This window comes from Medicago truncatula, chromosome 1 (genome assembly GCF_003473485.1).
Source record: "Medicago truncatula cultivar Jemalong A17 chromosome 1, MtrunA17r5.0-ANR, whole genome shotgun sequence".
In the NCBI taxonomy this organism is placed as follows: Eukaryota; Viridiplantae; Streptophyta; class Magnoliopsida; order Fabales; family Fabaceae; genus Medicago; species Medicago truncatula.
In genome coordinates this window covers 49865042-49882581 of record NC_053042.1, presented here as the reverse complement: position 1 = coordinate 49882581, position 17540 = coordinate 49865042, and the positions used below count along the sequence as shown (strand labels likewise).

The following is a 17540-nucleotide window of genomic DNA, read 5'->3' as shown; positions in this document are numbered from 1 at the left end:
GGTGAGGCCAAGTTGTGGATGAGTTACTAGTCAAGAGAAATAAGTATGTTGCATGTAAATCTAATGGTCTTTAGTCTTTACCTTCGTTATGCATCAAATTAAGGCATGAAATAAAAAATTAAACATCAATAGTAACAATTACATTCAAATCAATCAAGTCAAATTGAGAATCCTAATCATAGTCACACATTTACTTCAATAAGAAATTTTTTGCCACCAAGACGTTACCAGGTACAAGTTAATTAACTAAAGAAAGCTGAGAATACTGATCATATATATGATTGTACTAGAGATCCTCTCCTCATAACATATAGATGATTACCTTGACAATAAAATTGCATGATCCAGTTTATTTTGCAGCCGAGCAAGATTAAGGTGTGCCAAGTCTTCCACCTATACATTCACCAACAATAGTTCATATTAATTAAACTTGTGCAAATTCCATAACTAAAATTGTCAAAACTCTGAAATACCCTAGACTCTAAATAAAAATAAGTAGCTTAATAATTGATTAGATAGGTACCTCAGATTTAATAGTATGAAATATCTTGCCATTTACTTGGTTGGTAACACAATGAACAACATCACATCCTTCTTGAAGTATTATTTTCATTAAATCTGATAAACGTGAACTATAATCCTCGAGACCACTACATATAACAATTTCCACCCCTCCTGGAATTAGATCAATCTTGACACACTTCACTACACTTGAAGGATCTGCTGATAATTCATTTCCAGTTTCAACCCTACTTGAACTAACCATTTCTTTCATTTTATCTCTCTTTATTTCAAGTTCATTAATTTTCTGCTTCAAAATTTGTACATAATTTGCAGCCTCACCTATGTGATCTGATACTGAACGCTTACCCTAAAAGCAAAGAAAGATGTTGTGAAAACTACGATATAATATAATAATATGTATAATAACTAGCATCATGTTAATAAATAAAATAAAATCAAATAAAAATACAATAAATTAAAGACCTTGATGAGATCAAAAGGAAGTGAAGAACGGAGTGATGAACATAGAATAGACATTTGCATCCTCCTTTGCTTTTCAACTTCCCTACGAATCATCTTTTTATCATCATTGTCCGATGTAGTTAATATTTTATGTTGATTCTGATCTTCGGCCATTTTCCTGGCAGGATTAATCCCCTTAAAAGATTCTTAATCTCCCCAAATCAGATCTTTGTCTATACTAGATCCTTACTTGATTAATTGCACGATATATATTTGAAAGGGTATCCTAATTATTGTGTAGTTGGAAAGTGGAAAAAATAAACAGCAGCCCTACTATTTGGAGATGAGTGTCTTAAAGTTCTTTATATATTGTATTTATATCTCGGGTCGGGTCCCTGTCAGCTTAACTCAGTTTGTGAAGACAATGTATCGTACAATAATAGGTTGGAGTTCGAACCTCAAACACGTCCCTTATTCATCGTAAAATGTGAATTTATAGTCGTTAGACTACTTGACAAAAAAAGACACGGATCTCAGACAAGTGATTGGTGCGCACGGTGTGAATGTCACTCATAATTTGTTTTCCTCTAGTTTACACTAGTGTGATTTTGATTTTATCATCAAGTTATTTCAAGTCAAATCAAGTACCATAATTACTCTAAAATATTAAGTATAATAATTGTCAATTATATTTTACTAAAACCCTTTAAATTTACTTTTTTTTATCAACACATCTTGGGGTTCATGATGAATTTATGATATGAAATAATATAATTTTTTTTTATTGAATATGAAATAATTTTTTAAGGGAACTTCTACGGTACACTTACAAAATGAGGTGTACTGGTACCCTTTCTTCATAATTTTATAAATTAACGATAATTTTTTATGAAATAAATAACTAGGTATCGATATTTATATTTTATAGAACATCATTTCATAAGAAAAAATACCAGTTCATTGTCTATAAGAATCATAGTAATTTTTTTTACATATTATCGTAAAATATAATCAATATTCTCAATTATGAGTGCTAAAAATTCAAAAAAATTAATTTTATTTCGTTAACACTTTTGATGAATAAGATTTAGTTATTATAAATATAAATGATAGAAAATAATATATATTTTTCTTCAAAAGACAACTCATTTAACCATTAATTTAAAGAGTGAGTGTATCGGTACACTCAAATATATTGGGTGTACCATAGAATTTACCATTTTTTAATACAAGTTACAAATTTAGGGGTGCATGTATCTAAAAAAATTGGTTCAAGAGGTGTATATTTTTCGTTTTCGGTAAAAATTGATTTTTATATTAATAAAAAATGAAAAGCAAATATAATATTTATTAAAATTGACTAGATAGATATAGTAAGATCACATTTTTCCTTCAAAAAAAAATAAAAAAATAGCAAGATCACCTTTAGATTGCGTCCATGTTTTTTTTTTTGGCTGTCCATGTTAGACGCTCCCACAAATTTAGATAAATTTTGATAAAATTTAAAGAATTTGTAATATGTGAATGAAGGCAATTTGAAGTAGAAGAATGTTGAAGACTGGTGCTAGTCACACCCAAAAAAAAAAAAAGTTACATTTAAATTTATTTAAAATTTTACAATAATACTAAAATTGTCCTCTTCATGTAAATTTTTAAAAACTCATCTTTTATGATCATTCTGAACCCTTACCCCCTTTCATTCACAAATCACCATAGATGTACAACCAATATCTGAATCAACATCTTTGTTGGTTAGTGAATTTCATGAATTTCAATTTCGATGAGGTTCTATTTGTTTATTGTTTGTTTTGGTATGAGATATGTCTGTCAGTCAATTTGATTTTAAGTGAGAGGTTAGTGTAAATTAAGTTTACGTGTATGTATATAAAAGTGGTTAGTGTAGTTTACGTATGTAGGTTAATGTAAATTCAAGTTTACGTATGTTCAATTTAGGTTAGTGTAAATTCAGTTTACTTACATTCAATCTAGGTTAATGTAAATTAAGTTTACTTATGTTCAATTTAGGTTAATGTAAATTTAGTTTACGTATGTATATAAGAGGTTATTGTAAATTCAGTTTACTTACGTTAAATCTAGATTAATGTAAATTAAGTTTACTTATATTCAATCTAGGTTAATGTAAATTCAGTTTAGTTACGTTCAATCTTACGTTCAATCTAGGTTAATGTAAATTAAGTTTGTAAATTCAGTTTACTTACGTTCAATCTAGGTTAATGTAAATTAAGTTTACTTATGTTCAATTTAGGTTAATGTAAATTAAGTTTTCAATTTAGGTTAATGTAAATTAAGTTTACTTATGTTCAATTTACGTTAATGTAAATTTAGTTAATTTGAAATTTTTATTTTAGTTAAAAGGTATATTAGTCATTCTGGGTGTAACTTGTTTTTTTTGGGGTGTGACTAGCACCATGTTGAATGTTGAATTTTTTAATTTTAATATTTTTATAGTAAACTTTACTAAAAACAGTACAACAATTGTTTCCTAAAAAAAAATGTTTACAACTGTTCAATCAATTTTTATTCAACAAAAAATCAATTCAACTAATTTAATTTCCATCTTAAAAAAAATCAATTTAATATCCGAGAATTTTAATTTAACTGATTGTATGGAAATTTCTGGACGCACAAAAAATGGTTCAAATGTAGACCTTATGATTTTTATTAAAATATTGTATTTTATAATAAAAAAGGGGAAGATATGTATTGGCTTTTTAACATGGGTATGTAAAATTTTACTGTAATTTATCAAAAAAAATTAAGAGTTCACCTATAATTTTTTTAAATTAAGATCGATATTAAATGCATCCTGAATTGTCAAAAAAAAAAAAAAGCATCCTGAATTGTCAAAAAAAAAAATGCATCCTGAAATTCTAAGGAGTTTTAAATAAATAAAAAGTAAATGACATTTTTTATTTTATACTTTTTTAGTTTGTTGACAACAAAATTATGACCGTGTAGGACATGTTCTCTTTAGGATGGGGTGGGTGGTGAGGCTTGAAAATGGCGGAGCATGTTGCTGGCGTAGGAGGAAGAACAATTGAGGGAGTGCCGTAAATAATTACATTCTATTGTTTTGCAGGTTGACGTGGGTGACAAGGAGGTTTGACAACTCCATGTATTAAAAAAAAAAACAATGTTTCTAGTTTTATAACTCTATGCTTTCATTGGATCAACCAAACTACGTCGATCATACAAATAGCATTTGACATAAAGAAGTTCCTTTAAAAGTCGACATTTTGGCTTAGCGTCTGCTGCGTTATCGTAGACAAACAACATATAATTTAATTAGGAGAAGGGTACTTCAACCAAACGCTCAATTTTACGCATGTAGTTGTGCCTTTCAGGAAGACGTTGATCATCTATTCCTGTCTTATGAATTTTTTGGCAAAATTTGATTTGATATATATAATTGGCTGGGATTTGTTACAGTTTAGCCAACTCATGTCACAAATCGTCTACTTCAATTTGGACTCCTAGATGGCTTCTCAAAAAACATTTCGTTTGTCCTTTCATTTGATTTGGCTGTCTTGTCGTAAGGTTATTTGGCACGAAAGAAATGCACTAGTTTTTCAACAAAAGGAAGTTTTTATTCACGATCTTTTTGAGAAAATTAAGCTTCAATCTTTATGGTGGTTGAAGACGAATCATTCTAATTTTGCTTTCAACTATCATATGTGATGACTTAACTCTTGTGTTTGGAAGTTATGTTTTAGTGGATGAATACTTACTATATTTTAGAATCCTTTGGAATTTTTGTGCAGTCTAGGACACGCCAGGTCCCTGGAAGTGGGTACGTTCGTCATTCAAAAGCTCTAGGTCCCTGGAAGTGGGCGCTAGGCGCCAGGTTGTTCTTTCTGAAGCGATGGGTCTTTTGAACTGGGCGCTAGCGCGCTAGTAGCAGCACAACGCTTCGAAGTTTTTGTGATTTTATCATTTTGTTTTGTGTTTGTTGTTACGTTGAGTTTCTTTTAAACTATCAGGACCATTGTTGTAACTATTTTCTTTTTCACTCAAAAAGAACCCAATCGATCAAAAACACAAATTTAATCCGTAATTTATGTTCTATTTTTTCATTTTACCTACGTTTGGTTATGTTTTACAAGTTGTCTAGTATGAACCTCTTAAAAAGACCCAAAAAATAGACTTTTGCTAATTTTGTAAAATAATAAAATTAGTGAAAAGATATATTATTATTATTATTATTATTATTATTATTTATTAAAATAGTAAAGTGTCCACACGATATTAATTAATTTCTTGAGGGGGGAGAGTCTACTACAACAATTTTTTTTAAGAGGGAGTCTACTACAACAATTTGTTTTTGTTGTTGGAAATATTGCAATGACCATCCTAACTACTCCTAACTATTAATCTTGGTCGAATATTTTTTTCTATACAAATTTACACTTAGAAACCCCATTTTTTAATTTTAATTTTACGTCGACATCATTATAGAAAACTTTAAAACTAATTATCAATTTTAGTTACATATATTTATTTTTTTATATATTAACCGTTAACAAAACAATATTTTCAAATCAAAATTTTTAAAATGAAGAACTTGAATTGTTACACAAAACCTTAAGATAAGTTTAGATAGTATAAATATTATCAAATTGAAATAAAATATAGTTTATATATATTTAAATCGGGGTCTCCTTCAATAAGTTTTGTTAATCTGTAAGGGTACGAGGTTACGTACTAACCTATTGGATCCATCCTATGATCTGAATTCTTACGCATCTGATTGAAACCGTATGTGTTTGGTGTTTTGTACACTTCGATTCTCATGTTTTAGATCTGTTGAGATCTAAAGATCTCAAGGCATCAAAACTGTCTCCACTATGATGCTGACTTCTTATCCATTTCAGTACATAGTGTTTAAAACTTTTTACCTGATAGAGTATCAAAATTAAACTTATGGTATATTTACATAAGATAAATTTTAAGTTCAAATTGAATGACTTAGATTTGTGCACTAACTGCGTGACGCAGTTACAACCATCAACCATCAAATTATAATTTATGGATGAGATCGCTTAACTGCGAAGAAATCAATGTGTAATTTAAATTGTCGGATTTTAAATCAATGGATGTGAATAATTAGAGGTCAAACAATGTGAATTTCTAGAACAAGGTCCCAATCTGAATTGTGAAATACATATCGTACTTGTATTACTTTCACTTCGGTGAATGGGAGGAATATTTGCTTTTTATTATAAATTTATATTAATGAAGGCCCTCACTATCCCCTTTATTTGACATATCTTCCCCAAAACAATCCAACATATATATGATTCCTTAGCCACCAATAATTTGGAAAGTCTTTGAGCTGACCAAACCAAACATGTTTCCTTTACAACGATGCAATGAACTGGCGAAACCCTTATCTAATAGTCTCAACCACCACCAACATCACAAAATCTCTGAAGATCTGATTCTTGATGATTGTGATTCTCTAGTAATTGATTTTTCTCTTAAAAAAATGGATACTAACCGGCCACCAAACAAATTATTTTATATAGATCGTGCAAATCATGGTAGTAATCGTAATTCTATTGAAGATAAGAAGAAAATGGTTCATAGGGAAATTGAGAAGCAAAGGAGACAAGAAATGGCTACCCTTCATACTTCTCTTAGATCCCTTCTCCCTCTTCACTTCATCAAGGTGAAATATATCATATCTATTTTAATCATTAATTAAAGTTTTCTAGCTAGGTTATCTTTAGGGTTATTTATTGTTTCTCTAACAGGGAAAACGTTCTTTATCTGATCAAATGAATGAGGCAGTGAATTACATAAATCACTTGAAGAAGAATATGAAAGAACTAAGTTACAAAAGGGATGAACTGAAAAAACTCTCTAATCCTAGTCTTAAAAATAAAAGCCATGTTTCTTGTAGTTTCACTATCCACAAGAATAATAGAACTGTGGGAATTGAAATCAGTACTAAAACTGGCTTTATAGAGGAAGGTGCCCCACTTTCTAAATTTCTGGAACAACTGATGAGATATGGACTTGATGTTGTTAGCTGCTTTTCTATTCAAGTCAATGGAAAATTACTCCATAGTGTGCAGTGTGAGGTACATATTGTTTACATTTTTTTTTTTTTTTTTAAATTGTCAAAACATGTGTATACTTTAATTAATATTTTGAGTTTTTTCTTTAATTATTGAGCTTGATGATTCACAGGTTATCAATTCCGACAGTGTAGATCTAACTGAGCTAAGAAGGAACTTATCCAATTTGAATCCGTCATTTAGTTGTTCAGATTAAACACAAAAAATGTCATATTTATAATATTCTCTCTTTCTAACTGGCTGGTGATTTCTTATAGATTGAGTTTGCTTGTGTGCAATGTAAATATTGAATCCATGTAGGATCTCTTTGGTTTTTGCATTTTTCTCATTTCTTATTGTGTTACTCAAAATTAATTAATTGTGAAGTTTAGCATAGAAATCTATTACTGTTTTGTATATATGAAGTTTCATAGGCCACAATGAAAACCAAGTTGCATAAATATGTGGCTTGAAGGCTAGCTCAGATTTCATGTTACATATATAGGAATCAATTGTATCCCAAAAACTTCAACTATTAGGTGAAAGTAAAGGAGAAAGATGTAGAGGAGAGTGAAGGAGATGATGCAATTGGAAAATGCTTGTTATAGCGACAATAAACTTCACGAGTGCTTCACGAACCACTAAAAAACCAATTCCTTAATTTTTGTTACCACTGATGTTTTGCTATCGTTATGAGTTCGTGAGAAGTTTTATCCGGAGATATAGCACCACTGCATGCAAAATTAGTTTCCGAGTTTATAGCAGCTCACTTACCGTTTATATCTTATAATTGAAAAACAATAAATATTATTTGAACACACATCTTTTTATATCATTTTCATATTTATCAGTTAATTCAAAAACTATATTTACTAAACACAGGGTCGTTCCCGATAATTTGGAGGCTTTATTATAGTCTTTACAGTTTTCATTTAAAAAGAATTGAAAAAAAAAATCCAATATCATTTATAGTTGACAACAATGTGAAGGGCCAACCCTAACTAAACATTACAAATTCAATTCTTATATGTGTTTACTATCTCTAACTCATGCACTATTGTTTACCAAATAAAAACAAAATCATTTAAGAGATTCGGAAATATAACTTGTAGGAGGCTAAAAATATATTCAAGTCTTTAAAACCGTTTCGCCTAATAGTTTTCTGTACTCATAAAAACCATTCAGTGGTGCTATTTTTTAGTGGGTCGTGAAGCATTCGTGAAGTTTATTGTCGTTGTAACAAGCATTTTCCTTTTGCATGACGAACTTTTGCATCACATTTGCTCTTACTGTTTAGAATGAGTCAACTTTACTATGTAGCTAATAACCTCGTTAGTCAAAAAACTAAGGTAAAAGCCACTCATTCTTGGTTGTATGTTACATGAGCTTGGACTGTTAAAAGCAGAAGGTCAACTATATCTTTCCCAACCCAATCAGTTCCATACATGGATCTCTAACCCAAATTAGTAAAGAAACTAAATTTCGAGTTAACTAGCTAGTGCATGGCTATATGTATAGTACTGCCTTTTGCATGTATCTGCTCAGGCTTCTAGGTATAGAATACAAACTGCTTATGTATACATAACTCTAGCATACCACCCCTCTTGAAAATCAATATAGAAACCAATCATTTTATACAATCAAAAGTAATTAATTACTAGTTTTTAAGAATATATTCAAATGATCCATATCAATAAAAATATTCAAATGATTAATATTTCTTAATCATTATTCAAAATTTGCTTAAAAAATCATTATTCAAACCTATCAAGTTATTAAAAAATAATATTAATTATCAATAGAATCTAAATACATACTCTATATATTTAATTATAGTGTTGTGCGTTAGAAAAACTCATTACATAGAATATTACAGTAGTGCTAACAAAAAAACAAATATATTTACATCCATAATGTGTGTGTGTGTGTAACACTTCCAAAATATTTTTTTGAAGAGTCTCCACTAGTTTATATGCAAAAACAAGTATTTAAGCAAATAGTATAAAAGTTAACTTTCATGCGTGTTTCTTCTATAGATCAAAATATTAGTGGTTAAATTGTTGAGGTTGGGGGTTAAAATTAATTATTAGCGGTGAACATCGAATTGTGTACCTCAGTCTTCATACATATTCAGGTTCCAACGTTTACATTACCGTATGAAACACACAACATATTACTTACAAATTCGTATGTAATTCGAAGAAGAGAGGGTTTATTAAAAAATAGAGACAAGGTGACTCTGTATATGATTTGTTCCATAAAAATTTATCATTATTCACATTATTATTAATATTACTTACAAGTTCGTGAAAATTTCGCTATCAATTTTGTCGTTGGATATAGCATTGTTGTTAATAAAATCTTGTAAGTTTTTTCGGTTAAAAAAAGCAACAACAAAAAAGACAGGTGCAGATAATCGTACTCCGCGTTATTATTTTACAATGGTCCACATTATTGTGCCAGTTAGGTTCCGAATCCACCTCTTTGCTGGATTTGTTGGAAGACTATTCTAACTGTTTTTTTGTCTATCCACAGATGCACAAGTCTTTTGGAAGATAATAACTTTTGAACGATATTAATTGCGTTTTTTTTAGGGTTCATGAGAAGGCTTATGATAGAGTTGCTAGAGAGATTCTATAGAAATTCCTAGAAAAGAAAGAAGATATGATTGTTTATATTAGAGTTACCAGGGATATGTATGTGGGAGTCCTGTCTAGTGTGAGAACGTAGGGTGGGGCTGCCGACGATTTTCTTATAATAATAGAGTTGCACCAAGGATCAACCCTAAGCCCTTACCTTTTTACTTTAGTTTTGGATGTACTTACGAAACACGTCCAAGAGTTAGCACCAAGATGTATGCCTTTTGCATATGATGTAGCCCTATTTGGAGAGTCGAGGGAGAAATTGAATAGGAGGTTAGAGACAAGTTTTAGAAGCGTATGGTTTCCGCCTGAGTAGAAGCAAAACAAAGTTTATGAAATGTAACTTCAGCAAAAGGCAGAGTAGTACTACTTTGGAGGTGCAAGTTGGAGATCATACCATACCTTGAGTTACACGGTTTAAATATCTTGGGTCCATTCTTTCAAAAAAAAAAAAATCTTGTGGCCATTGTACAAAATGATGGAGAAACAAAAGCAGATGTAAATATTGTATTCAAGTTGGATGGTTGAAATGGAGAAGAGCATCAAGTGTTTTATGTGCTAAGAAAGTAGTGCTTAAGTTGAAAGAAAAATTCTATCAGACAACTGTCATAGTGACGATGTTGTATGGTACGAAATGTTGAGCAATTAACAACCAACACGAGAATCAAGTAAGTTTAGCGGAGATGATGATGTTGCGTTGGATGAGTGGTGAGACTAGACGTAATAGAATTGAGAATACCACTGTTAGAGAGAGTTATGGTAGCACTTATAGTATGGTAAAAAAAAAAATTTAGGTGGTTTGGACTTGTAGAGAGAATACAAATAGATGATGTGGTATGAAGAGTAGATCATATAGAGAGGAGTCAGATCAAAAAGAGGTAGAAGAAGACTTAGAAAAACCATAAGTGAAACTATTATGAAATATTTATAGGTTAATGAGTTGCATTTAAATAAATCTGACCTCACTTAATAGGATAGAATTTGGTTGTTGTTGTTGTCGTTGTTTCGAGGGTTCGGGAGTTAACTTATGGAGATAGTTTTTCAATATAAAGAGCAAATAGGGGGTCAGAAGAGCAACCTCCTTCTGATATATGGAAACTTGGGCTTGGTAGGCTTTGAGTTATGAAAAGAGTAGGGCCGTTGTTTTTATGATTGTTCATCCAACCCTCTAAATTACAACATTTTACTGGAAGCAAAATTTTCAGATAGTGTATTTCATATGAAAATATTTGGTAATGTATTTTGACATATTTTAGCATATAAAAAGGTGAACAATCACCTTGCCTTTTGGTTTTTTAAGTTTTAATGCCTCAACAGAAACACTCTATCAAGAGCTTGTGGCTGTCCTAATGGGCTCGAATTGGCTTGGGACACCGTAACATTATGTTTGTGAATCTAAAGTTTGTTCGAATTGTCTAAGTTGAGCTTATCGAGTGACATCAGTTATTTGAAAAACTTTTTAAAACAGTTTTTGACATTTTTCATAAGTTTATTTTCATAAATTCTTCAAGATAGTTTATGAAAACGGCTTATAACATATACAAAAACAATCTAATTTTATATTTTGCTAAAAAAAAAATAAAAAAATTGTGCTATAAGCTCCAAATAAATTGTTTATCCAAACGGTAAATTAGGATCCAAGGAAATGGAACAGTAGCAACTGAATTCTAATTGTTTAAATCTTTCTGTACAAAAAATAAAAAACTAAACAAGTTGATTATCATTAGAATATTGCAAATCGAACATTTATCACCTATTCTCTGAGTTTGCAATTTTTCTTTTAACTAACTCAACTGGTTTTTAGTTTTTTTTTTTTTTTGGTTAAGTAGTCTAATGGCTAGAGCTCACACAATTTAATTGTGGAGAAGTGGAATTTGAACCCCGACCCCTGCATATAAAATGCAATATCCCTACCAACTGAGCTAAGCTCACTGGAATAATAACATAATGTCCAAATGTAGTCATCAATACCACATTGCACAAATAAGAAAAACATCACGTTCAAGATTTATCATGATGAACTAATAATAATAATTTTGTTGGCTGCAAAATTGCATTTTGATATGGCACAACACAATTACTAGCCACAAGGAATGAAATGATACCTCGAGCTCGAGCCTAAAACAAAAAGGTACAGAAACAGCATATCAATGCTGCAACAATAATTGAGTAAACAGATTATTTCCATTCATGAGACACGTATAAGCTTATACGGTGATCTGAACAGACTAATAAAGTTGACCGAACTGTTGGAGCAACGTTCGGTTGAGGTTGGGTATGAGCATGTGGGGGTTGGAACCTACAAGCATTCTGGCGATTAAGTTATTAAGAGAGTAAAGAGTGAGAGGTTCAGATATAAAGTGTGTGTGACTGGTGTTGCTGTGAGGGGAGGTACTTATACCTAGTGGCGGAGCCCTTCATGGGTTGGGGTGGGCCACGGTCCACCCGAAAAAATTAAAAAAATTAACGATTATAAATCTATTTTGCGAGATTTTATGCAATTTTGTATCGATTTTATGTTTTTGTTGATCCAAATTCCTGCAAAGTGGTGTAGTGGCCCACCCGAAAATTTAAATAATTCAATTATAGATCTATTTTGCGAGATTTTATACAATTTTATGTCGGTTTTAGATTTCGGTTGATCCAAATTCCCGCAAATTGGTGTAGTGGCCCACCTGAAAAATTTAAATAATTCAATTATAGGTCTAATTTGCGAGACTAAACAATTTTTCAATAGTTAATTTTAGTGGCCCACCCTAACATTTTTTTCTGACTCCGCCACTGGGAGTAAAAAATAACCATTGCAAACAACATGTCTTGTAGCCGTTGGAAGTCATTGAAGCTGGCGAGGCATTTTGGATCACAGGAATCCTATGCCAGGCGGACTGAGGCTTATGAGTTTTGCTGAGTGTCATTCCGACGAAATAGGCACTTGAGTTCAGTTCGGAACATATAGAAAGCACACACCTTGTGTGTGCCTCTGATCAGAATATACATCTACGTAAGTTAACATTCCGAGTTAAGTCAAAATTAGCACAAACAACAAATTATAATGGACGACCCAAAAGAGTAAGTCGGTATATATATGAAAGGCAACACGCTTTTTCTTTATCAAAAGTTATGTGAACTACAAAGATGACCCTACACTAAAGCATTGACCATAATTTCCAAAACACGCCTAAAAGTCGGTGTGAAATAACATGATTCTCTATATACAAAAATCAATCCTAAGGACAAGTGAAACAAATGGAGCCTACATGATGTCCAAAAGCATATAGTATACTACAATAGCCAGAACACAAACTTTAATCTTGTGCAACTAATTTTACGGTGCAACCCGCTACACATAAATATCTTGGCGAGAAGACAACTTTCCCAAATGTGGGATTTGGATTCTCTATAGCCAAATGCAGAGAAATTTTCTCCCTATCTAACGACTGTCACAGTTGCTGCACCGTACAGCTGATGTACGGTTATCAAACTAACTACCACTGGCCGTCATGAACATTCTTTTCGATTCTTGAATTGGAATCGAGATTGTGAGTACTCAGGTGGCAATTGAGGTGGCTCCAATTCCCCGCTAAGCATTCCTACAATCTCTTTCATTGAAGGTCTCCGATTAGGCGACTTAAGCAAACAAAGCAATGTAATTTTGATACATAAAAGAGCCTGCTCTTTATCATCCAATAGCAACAACTCAACTAATGGATCAACAAGTTCGAGTAGTTTCCCATTACGCGCACAATGTCTAGCCCAAGAAACCAAATTCGCTCGCTTAAACTCTGAAATATGCTTGAATCCATCCCCATCCCCACTACCACCGGCATTCACTTGAAGAGGTCTTCTCCCAGAAACAATAACAAGTAATAACACACCAAAACTATAAACATCAGACTTCTCTGTTACATCACTATAACCATTTTCAGGAGCAACATAAAAAACAGTTCCTCTCATACTTGGAGTACTACTAATTTCACCACTCTTATGAATTTCTCCACTATTACATGAATCATAACTATTCCAACTCACTCTCCTTAATTCCCCACTTAACCATGAATCACCACTACCTCGTTCCTTCCTACTACGGTTTTTATAACTCATTTTCTTCACATCACTACCAGCATCATGATCATGAACATGATCTCTGTCCCATTTCCACCAATTATCACCATTTTTTTCACTCTTTTTCTTATTATTCTTCTTCTTGTTCTTGTTTTCAAGCTCTTGAGAATACTCCTCCTTCCACCATTCTCTTACTGGTCTTCTCTTCTCTTTTTTCAAATCACCCTTTCTCTTTCCTTCATCCATTGATTCCCACCACTCCAATTTCTTCTTCATCTTACTTTTCTCTCCCTTTCCACTTCCACCCACCAAATCATCATTCTTTGTTCTTTCTTCCTTCACCTCTTTTCCAATCCAATCCATCACATAATCCTTCACACTTCCACTCTTCTTCAATCCACCACCAACCATCTCCCTCTCATATTCCTCAAAGCTAGTATTAACACTCTCTGTTTCAGCACCATCACTCTCAAACTCTTCTTTTCTTCTATAATCACTGATTTCGAATTGAAAGGTTTTTAACCTAGCAAGTCCGAAATCTGCGATTTTAGCTGAAAACGAATGATCAAGGAGAATATTACTAGGTTTAATATCACCATGAATTATTGCAGGATCACATGAATGAAGATACTGAATTCCTTTTGCTATATCAACAATTATCGAAAAACGCGTCTTCCATATCGTTAATTCAAGGCTTTTACGACGAAAAAGAGCGTCGTGGAGGTTACCGTTTTTCATGAGATCATAAACGAGAACAAAACGACGGCGTTTAGGATCAGAGGAGAAACCGATAGCAGGTACAAGGTGTTCGGATTGGAGTCTGGAAGCGAAGAAGAGTTCGTTGTGATACTCGCGTTCTCCTTGGCTGCCGACGACGCCGAGGGAGGTGGAGTTCATGAGTTTGACGGCGATGGGTTTACCGGAGGAAGGGAGAGTGCCGGAGTAGACAGGACCGAAGCCACCGTGACCGAGGATTGTGGAGAAGGAGTTTGTGGCGCGGAGTAGGAGGGAGTAGGAGAAAGGGTGAGGAGGGTTAGAGTCGGAGTCGGAGGAGGGAGTGGTTCGTTTTTTGTTGCGGAGGCAGTGGAGAAGTGCGAGGATGAAAGAGCAACCGGGGATGACGGTGGTGGTGTGGTTGTTGTTTAGTTGAAGCGGTGGTGGTGATGACGTGGACATTGCATTGGTGAATTTTGTGATGTGTATTGTATGTATGGGTTTTGTTGTGGTATTTATTTTGGAATGGGAAGGTATTTGACTTTGTGCGTGTGAATAGAATTGAAGGAATGGAAAGGGAAGGTGCAATTTACAACAACTTGTTTATTTATCGAGGGAAGGGATTTTATTTGCTCTCAGAAAAACGAGGGAGCTTCTAGGCTTTATTTAATTAAAAATAATGCCAGCCAATTAATTATTGTAAAACACTCTTAAAATAGAGAGCTATGCCATTATGATATTTTAAAAGGACTCCTTCTCAAAATATGTAATCAACTAATAAATTGATAGTAATAAATAAATGGTTAAAAAAAATTATAGGTACCAACTTGATAGTTTAATAGAGTCGGAGATCTTTTTAAAATATTTCTAATCTCAATTATCTATTTAAAGATGTCTTATGAAGTCAAAGACTAATTTGATAATTTACTCTAAATATAATGGAACTCTAAGTTTTGCTATATAACTAACAAAAATTGTGTGTGGTCTCATGTGATTAAAAGAACGGCGTCTACAAGCTTGAGTGAGGAGGTGTTGAAAAGGATGAGTATCTACAAAAGACATTATGACACTAGTATGAGACCAATATGAAGGAGTTTAAGGTGAAAAGAATCATACATTGAATGTTACGATTCATGGATGATGAGAGAATAGTTATTGATCAACGGTAATAGACGACTGATTTTATAATCGTTGATCGTCATTAAAAGTAGAAAGTATTATTATGACGAATAAGAGGAAGTAAACTTTCATAGTTGGACAAATTGTAGATTTATGGTCTAGTGAGTGAGGTTTATTACCTTAAAGAATTCGACTTCGAAAACATTAATCTCTTAGATTTTTATGAGCCCTAAATCCCCTTTAGCAACAACGGTTGCACTAGTTGTTTCAGGCATACAATAACCGATTTTTTTTTTTTTTTGAGGAATACAATAACCAACTTTTATTGGCAATATTATCGGTTAAAATCAAATTACGAATCCAAACGTACAACTGCATAAGAAGCCTCATCCACCAAGCATAAATGTAAAAGCCATAAATAAATTTTAAATATTTAACTAATTATTTAACTTTAAGAATTATAGTTTTTTTCAAAAAAAAAAACTTTAAGAATTATAGATACATAATTTTTTAACCAATAATCAAATGTTTAACCACTCAACACTAAATAAAATGATATACTTAATGATTTTCTTTTAGTAATTTTGATGATTTTTTAATGGAAAATGTTAACTTGTGACCTTAGTCACAAATTTAAAAGCCAAATATAAAAATAACGTATTGGAATGCGCGCATTAAACTTGATCTTTAATGTTTTAATAAGCTTCTTAAAAAAAAAATGTTTTAATGAGTTGAATGCACAAAATTTAAGGAAATATTTCTTTTTTTGAATTTCTTAACATTTACTCTTTTTTTTTGTACAACTTAACATATGTTCTAAAGGTACAAGTTAACACTACTCTTTTTATAATTTTTCATTTCTCATATTTGACCTACGTATTTAGAATGATACTCCCTCCATTCCTTTTCTTTTGATGTTTTAGCTCTTGACACAAGTTTTAAGGAGTAATTAAAGTATATAAACATTTGTGTATTTTTTACTTAATTGTCCTTATTTATCATTAAATTCACATGTGATAAACTAAAGGTCACAACTACTTTAATAGTTTATTGTGTTTTCCAACAAGGGTAAACTTGAGAAAACAATAACAAATTCACTAAAACATCAAAAGTTTTGGAATATAGTTGAAGTTCTAAAACATCAAAAGAAAAGGAATAGAGGGAGTACTACTTAATTTTGGTCAACTGAGAATGGTATTGCTACCATTTCATCTGCCACATTTTTTTTGTTGTTGTAATTCATATGCTACAAATGAATTTGATATGTTTAGAAAGCATAATAAAATATTGCAAGTTGGAAAAATTAAACGAAACGAAAATTCAGCAACTTTAATTTGTATTTGTACTCATACGTACTTTTTCTTTGTTAACTCTTCAATTTTTAAAGTAAAATAGACTCAACAACTGAAAATTCAATCAAGTGTAAGTAAAATTTAGTTTTTTTTTTTTTAAGAAAAGTAAAATTTAGTTAAATTTCAATTAAAATGTTATTCTACAAAAGGTTCATTCTTGAAGTTCATTAGCTTGTAGTAGTACTTAGAGGATCGACTTACTACAATTAAATAACTTTAAAATATCATCCATAAATTAGCCAAATAAAATAATTTCAATGTTTTTTTTATTGAGGGAAAAATAATTTCAAAGTTGTTTGTCAAAATAAATAAATAATTTTAAAGTTGAAACTTGATGGAACCCTAACCTTATTTTAAAGACGATATTGTAGACCACGTGTGGTTTGCACAAATGGGACCTATATAATCTACTACGGTACTTTTGACTTCTGATTTGGTTTATTAATTAAAGGAAATTAAAAAACGTGTAGCTTCTAGATTGAACAGCTCCTCTTGTTTTTTTATCGTGACAACAACAGCTCATTTTCTTTAAATTTGTTTCTTTGATCTAAACAGAGGTTAGCACAAGAGCTACACCAAACCATTACATTACTAATTAGTGTTTA

At 31.7% G+C, this 17540-nt stretch overlaps 3 protein-coding genes across 4 annotated transcripts; 1 reads left to right on the top strand and 2 right to left on the bottom strand.

The window, feature by feature from the left end:
- Positions 1-55: 55 nt before the first annotated feature.
- Positions 56-1296, bottom strand: LOC11422874 (transcription factor bHLH118). The gene is made up of 3 exons (XM_003592341.4): positions 988-1296; positions 524-871; positions 56-393 (listed from the first exon to the last, which is right to left on the bottom strand). Exons 1-3 carry the CDS (start codon positions 1138-1140, stop codon positions 319-321), a joined length of 576 nt encoding a protein of 191 aa, XP_003592389.1. The 5' UTR covers positions 1141-1296; the 3' UTR covers positions 56-318.
- Positions 1297-6224: 4928 nt separating this feature from the next.
- LOC11415125 (transcription factor bHLH118) lies at positions 6225-7465 on the top strand. 2 transcript variants are annotated; one of them, XM_003592340.4, is made up of 3 exons: positions 6236-6655; positions 6741-7070; positions 7180-7465. In XM_003592340.4, exons 1-3 carry the CDS (start codon positions 6335-6337, stop codon positions 7261-7263), a joined length of 735 nt encoding a protein of 244 aa, XP_003592388.2. In that variant the 5' UTR covers positions 6236-6334; the 3' UTR covers positions 7264-7465. The 2 variants fall into 2 exon arrangements, with proteins under 2 accessions (XP_024625623.1, XP_003592388.2); XM_024769855.2 differs by lacking the exon at positions 7180-7465 and having other exon boundaries at positions 6225-6655; positions 6741-7173.
- Positions 7466-12770: 5305 nt separating this feature from the next.
- LOC11422284 (receptor-like serine/threonine-protein kinase At2g45590) lies at positions 12771-15060 on the bottom strand. The gene has a single exon (XM_039829940.1). The coding sequence runs from the start codon at positions 14924-14926 to the stop codon at positions 13187-13189; it is 1740 nt and encodes a 579-aa protein (XP_039685874.1). The 5' UTR covers positions 14927-15060; the 3' UTR covers positions 12771-13186.
- Positions 15061-17540: the final 2480 nt, after the last annotated feature.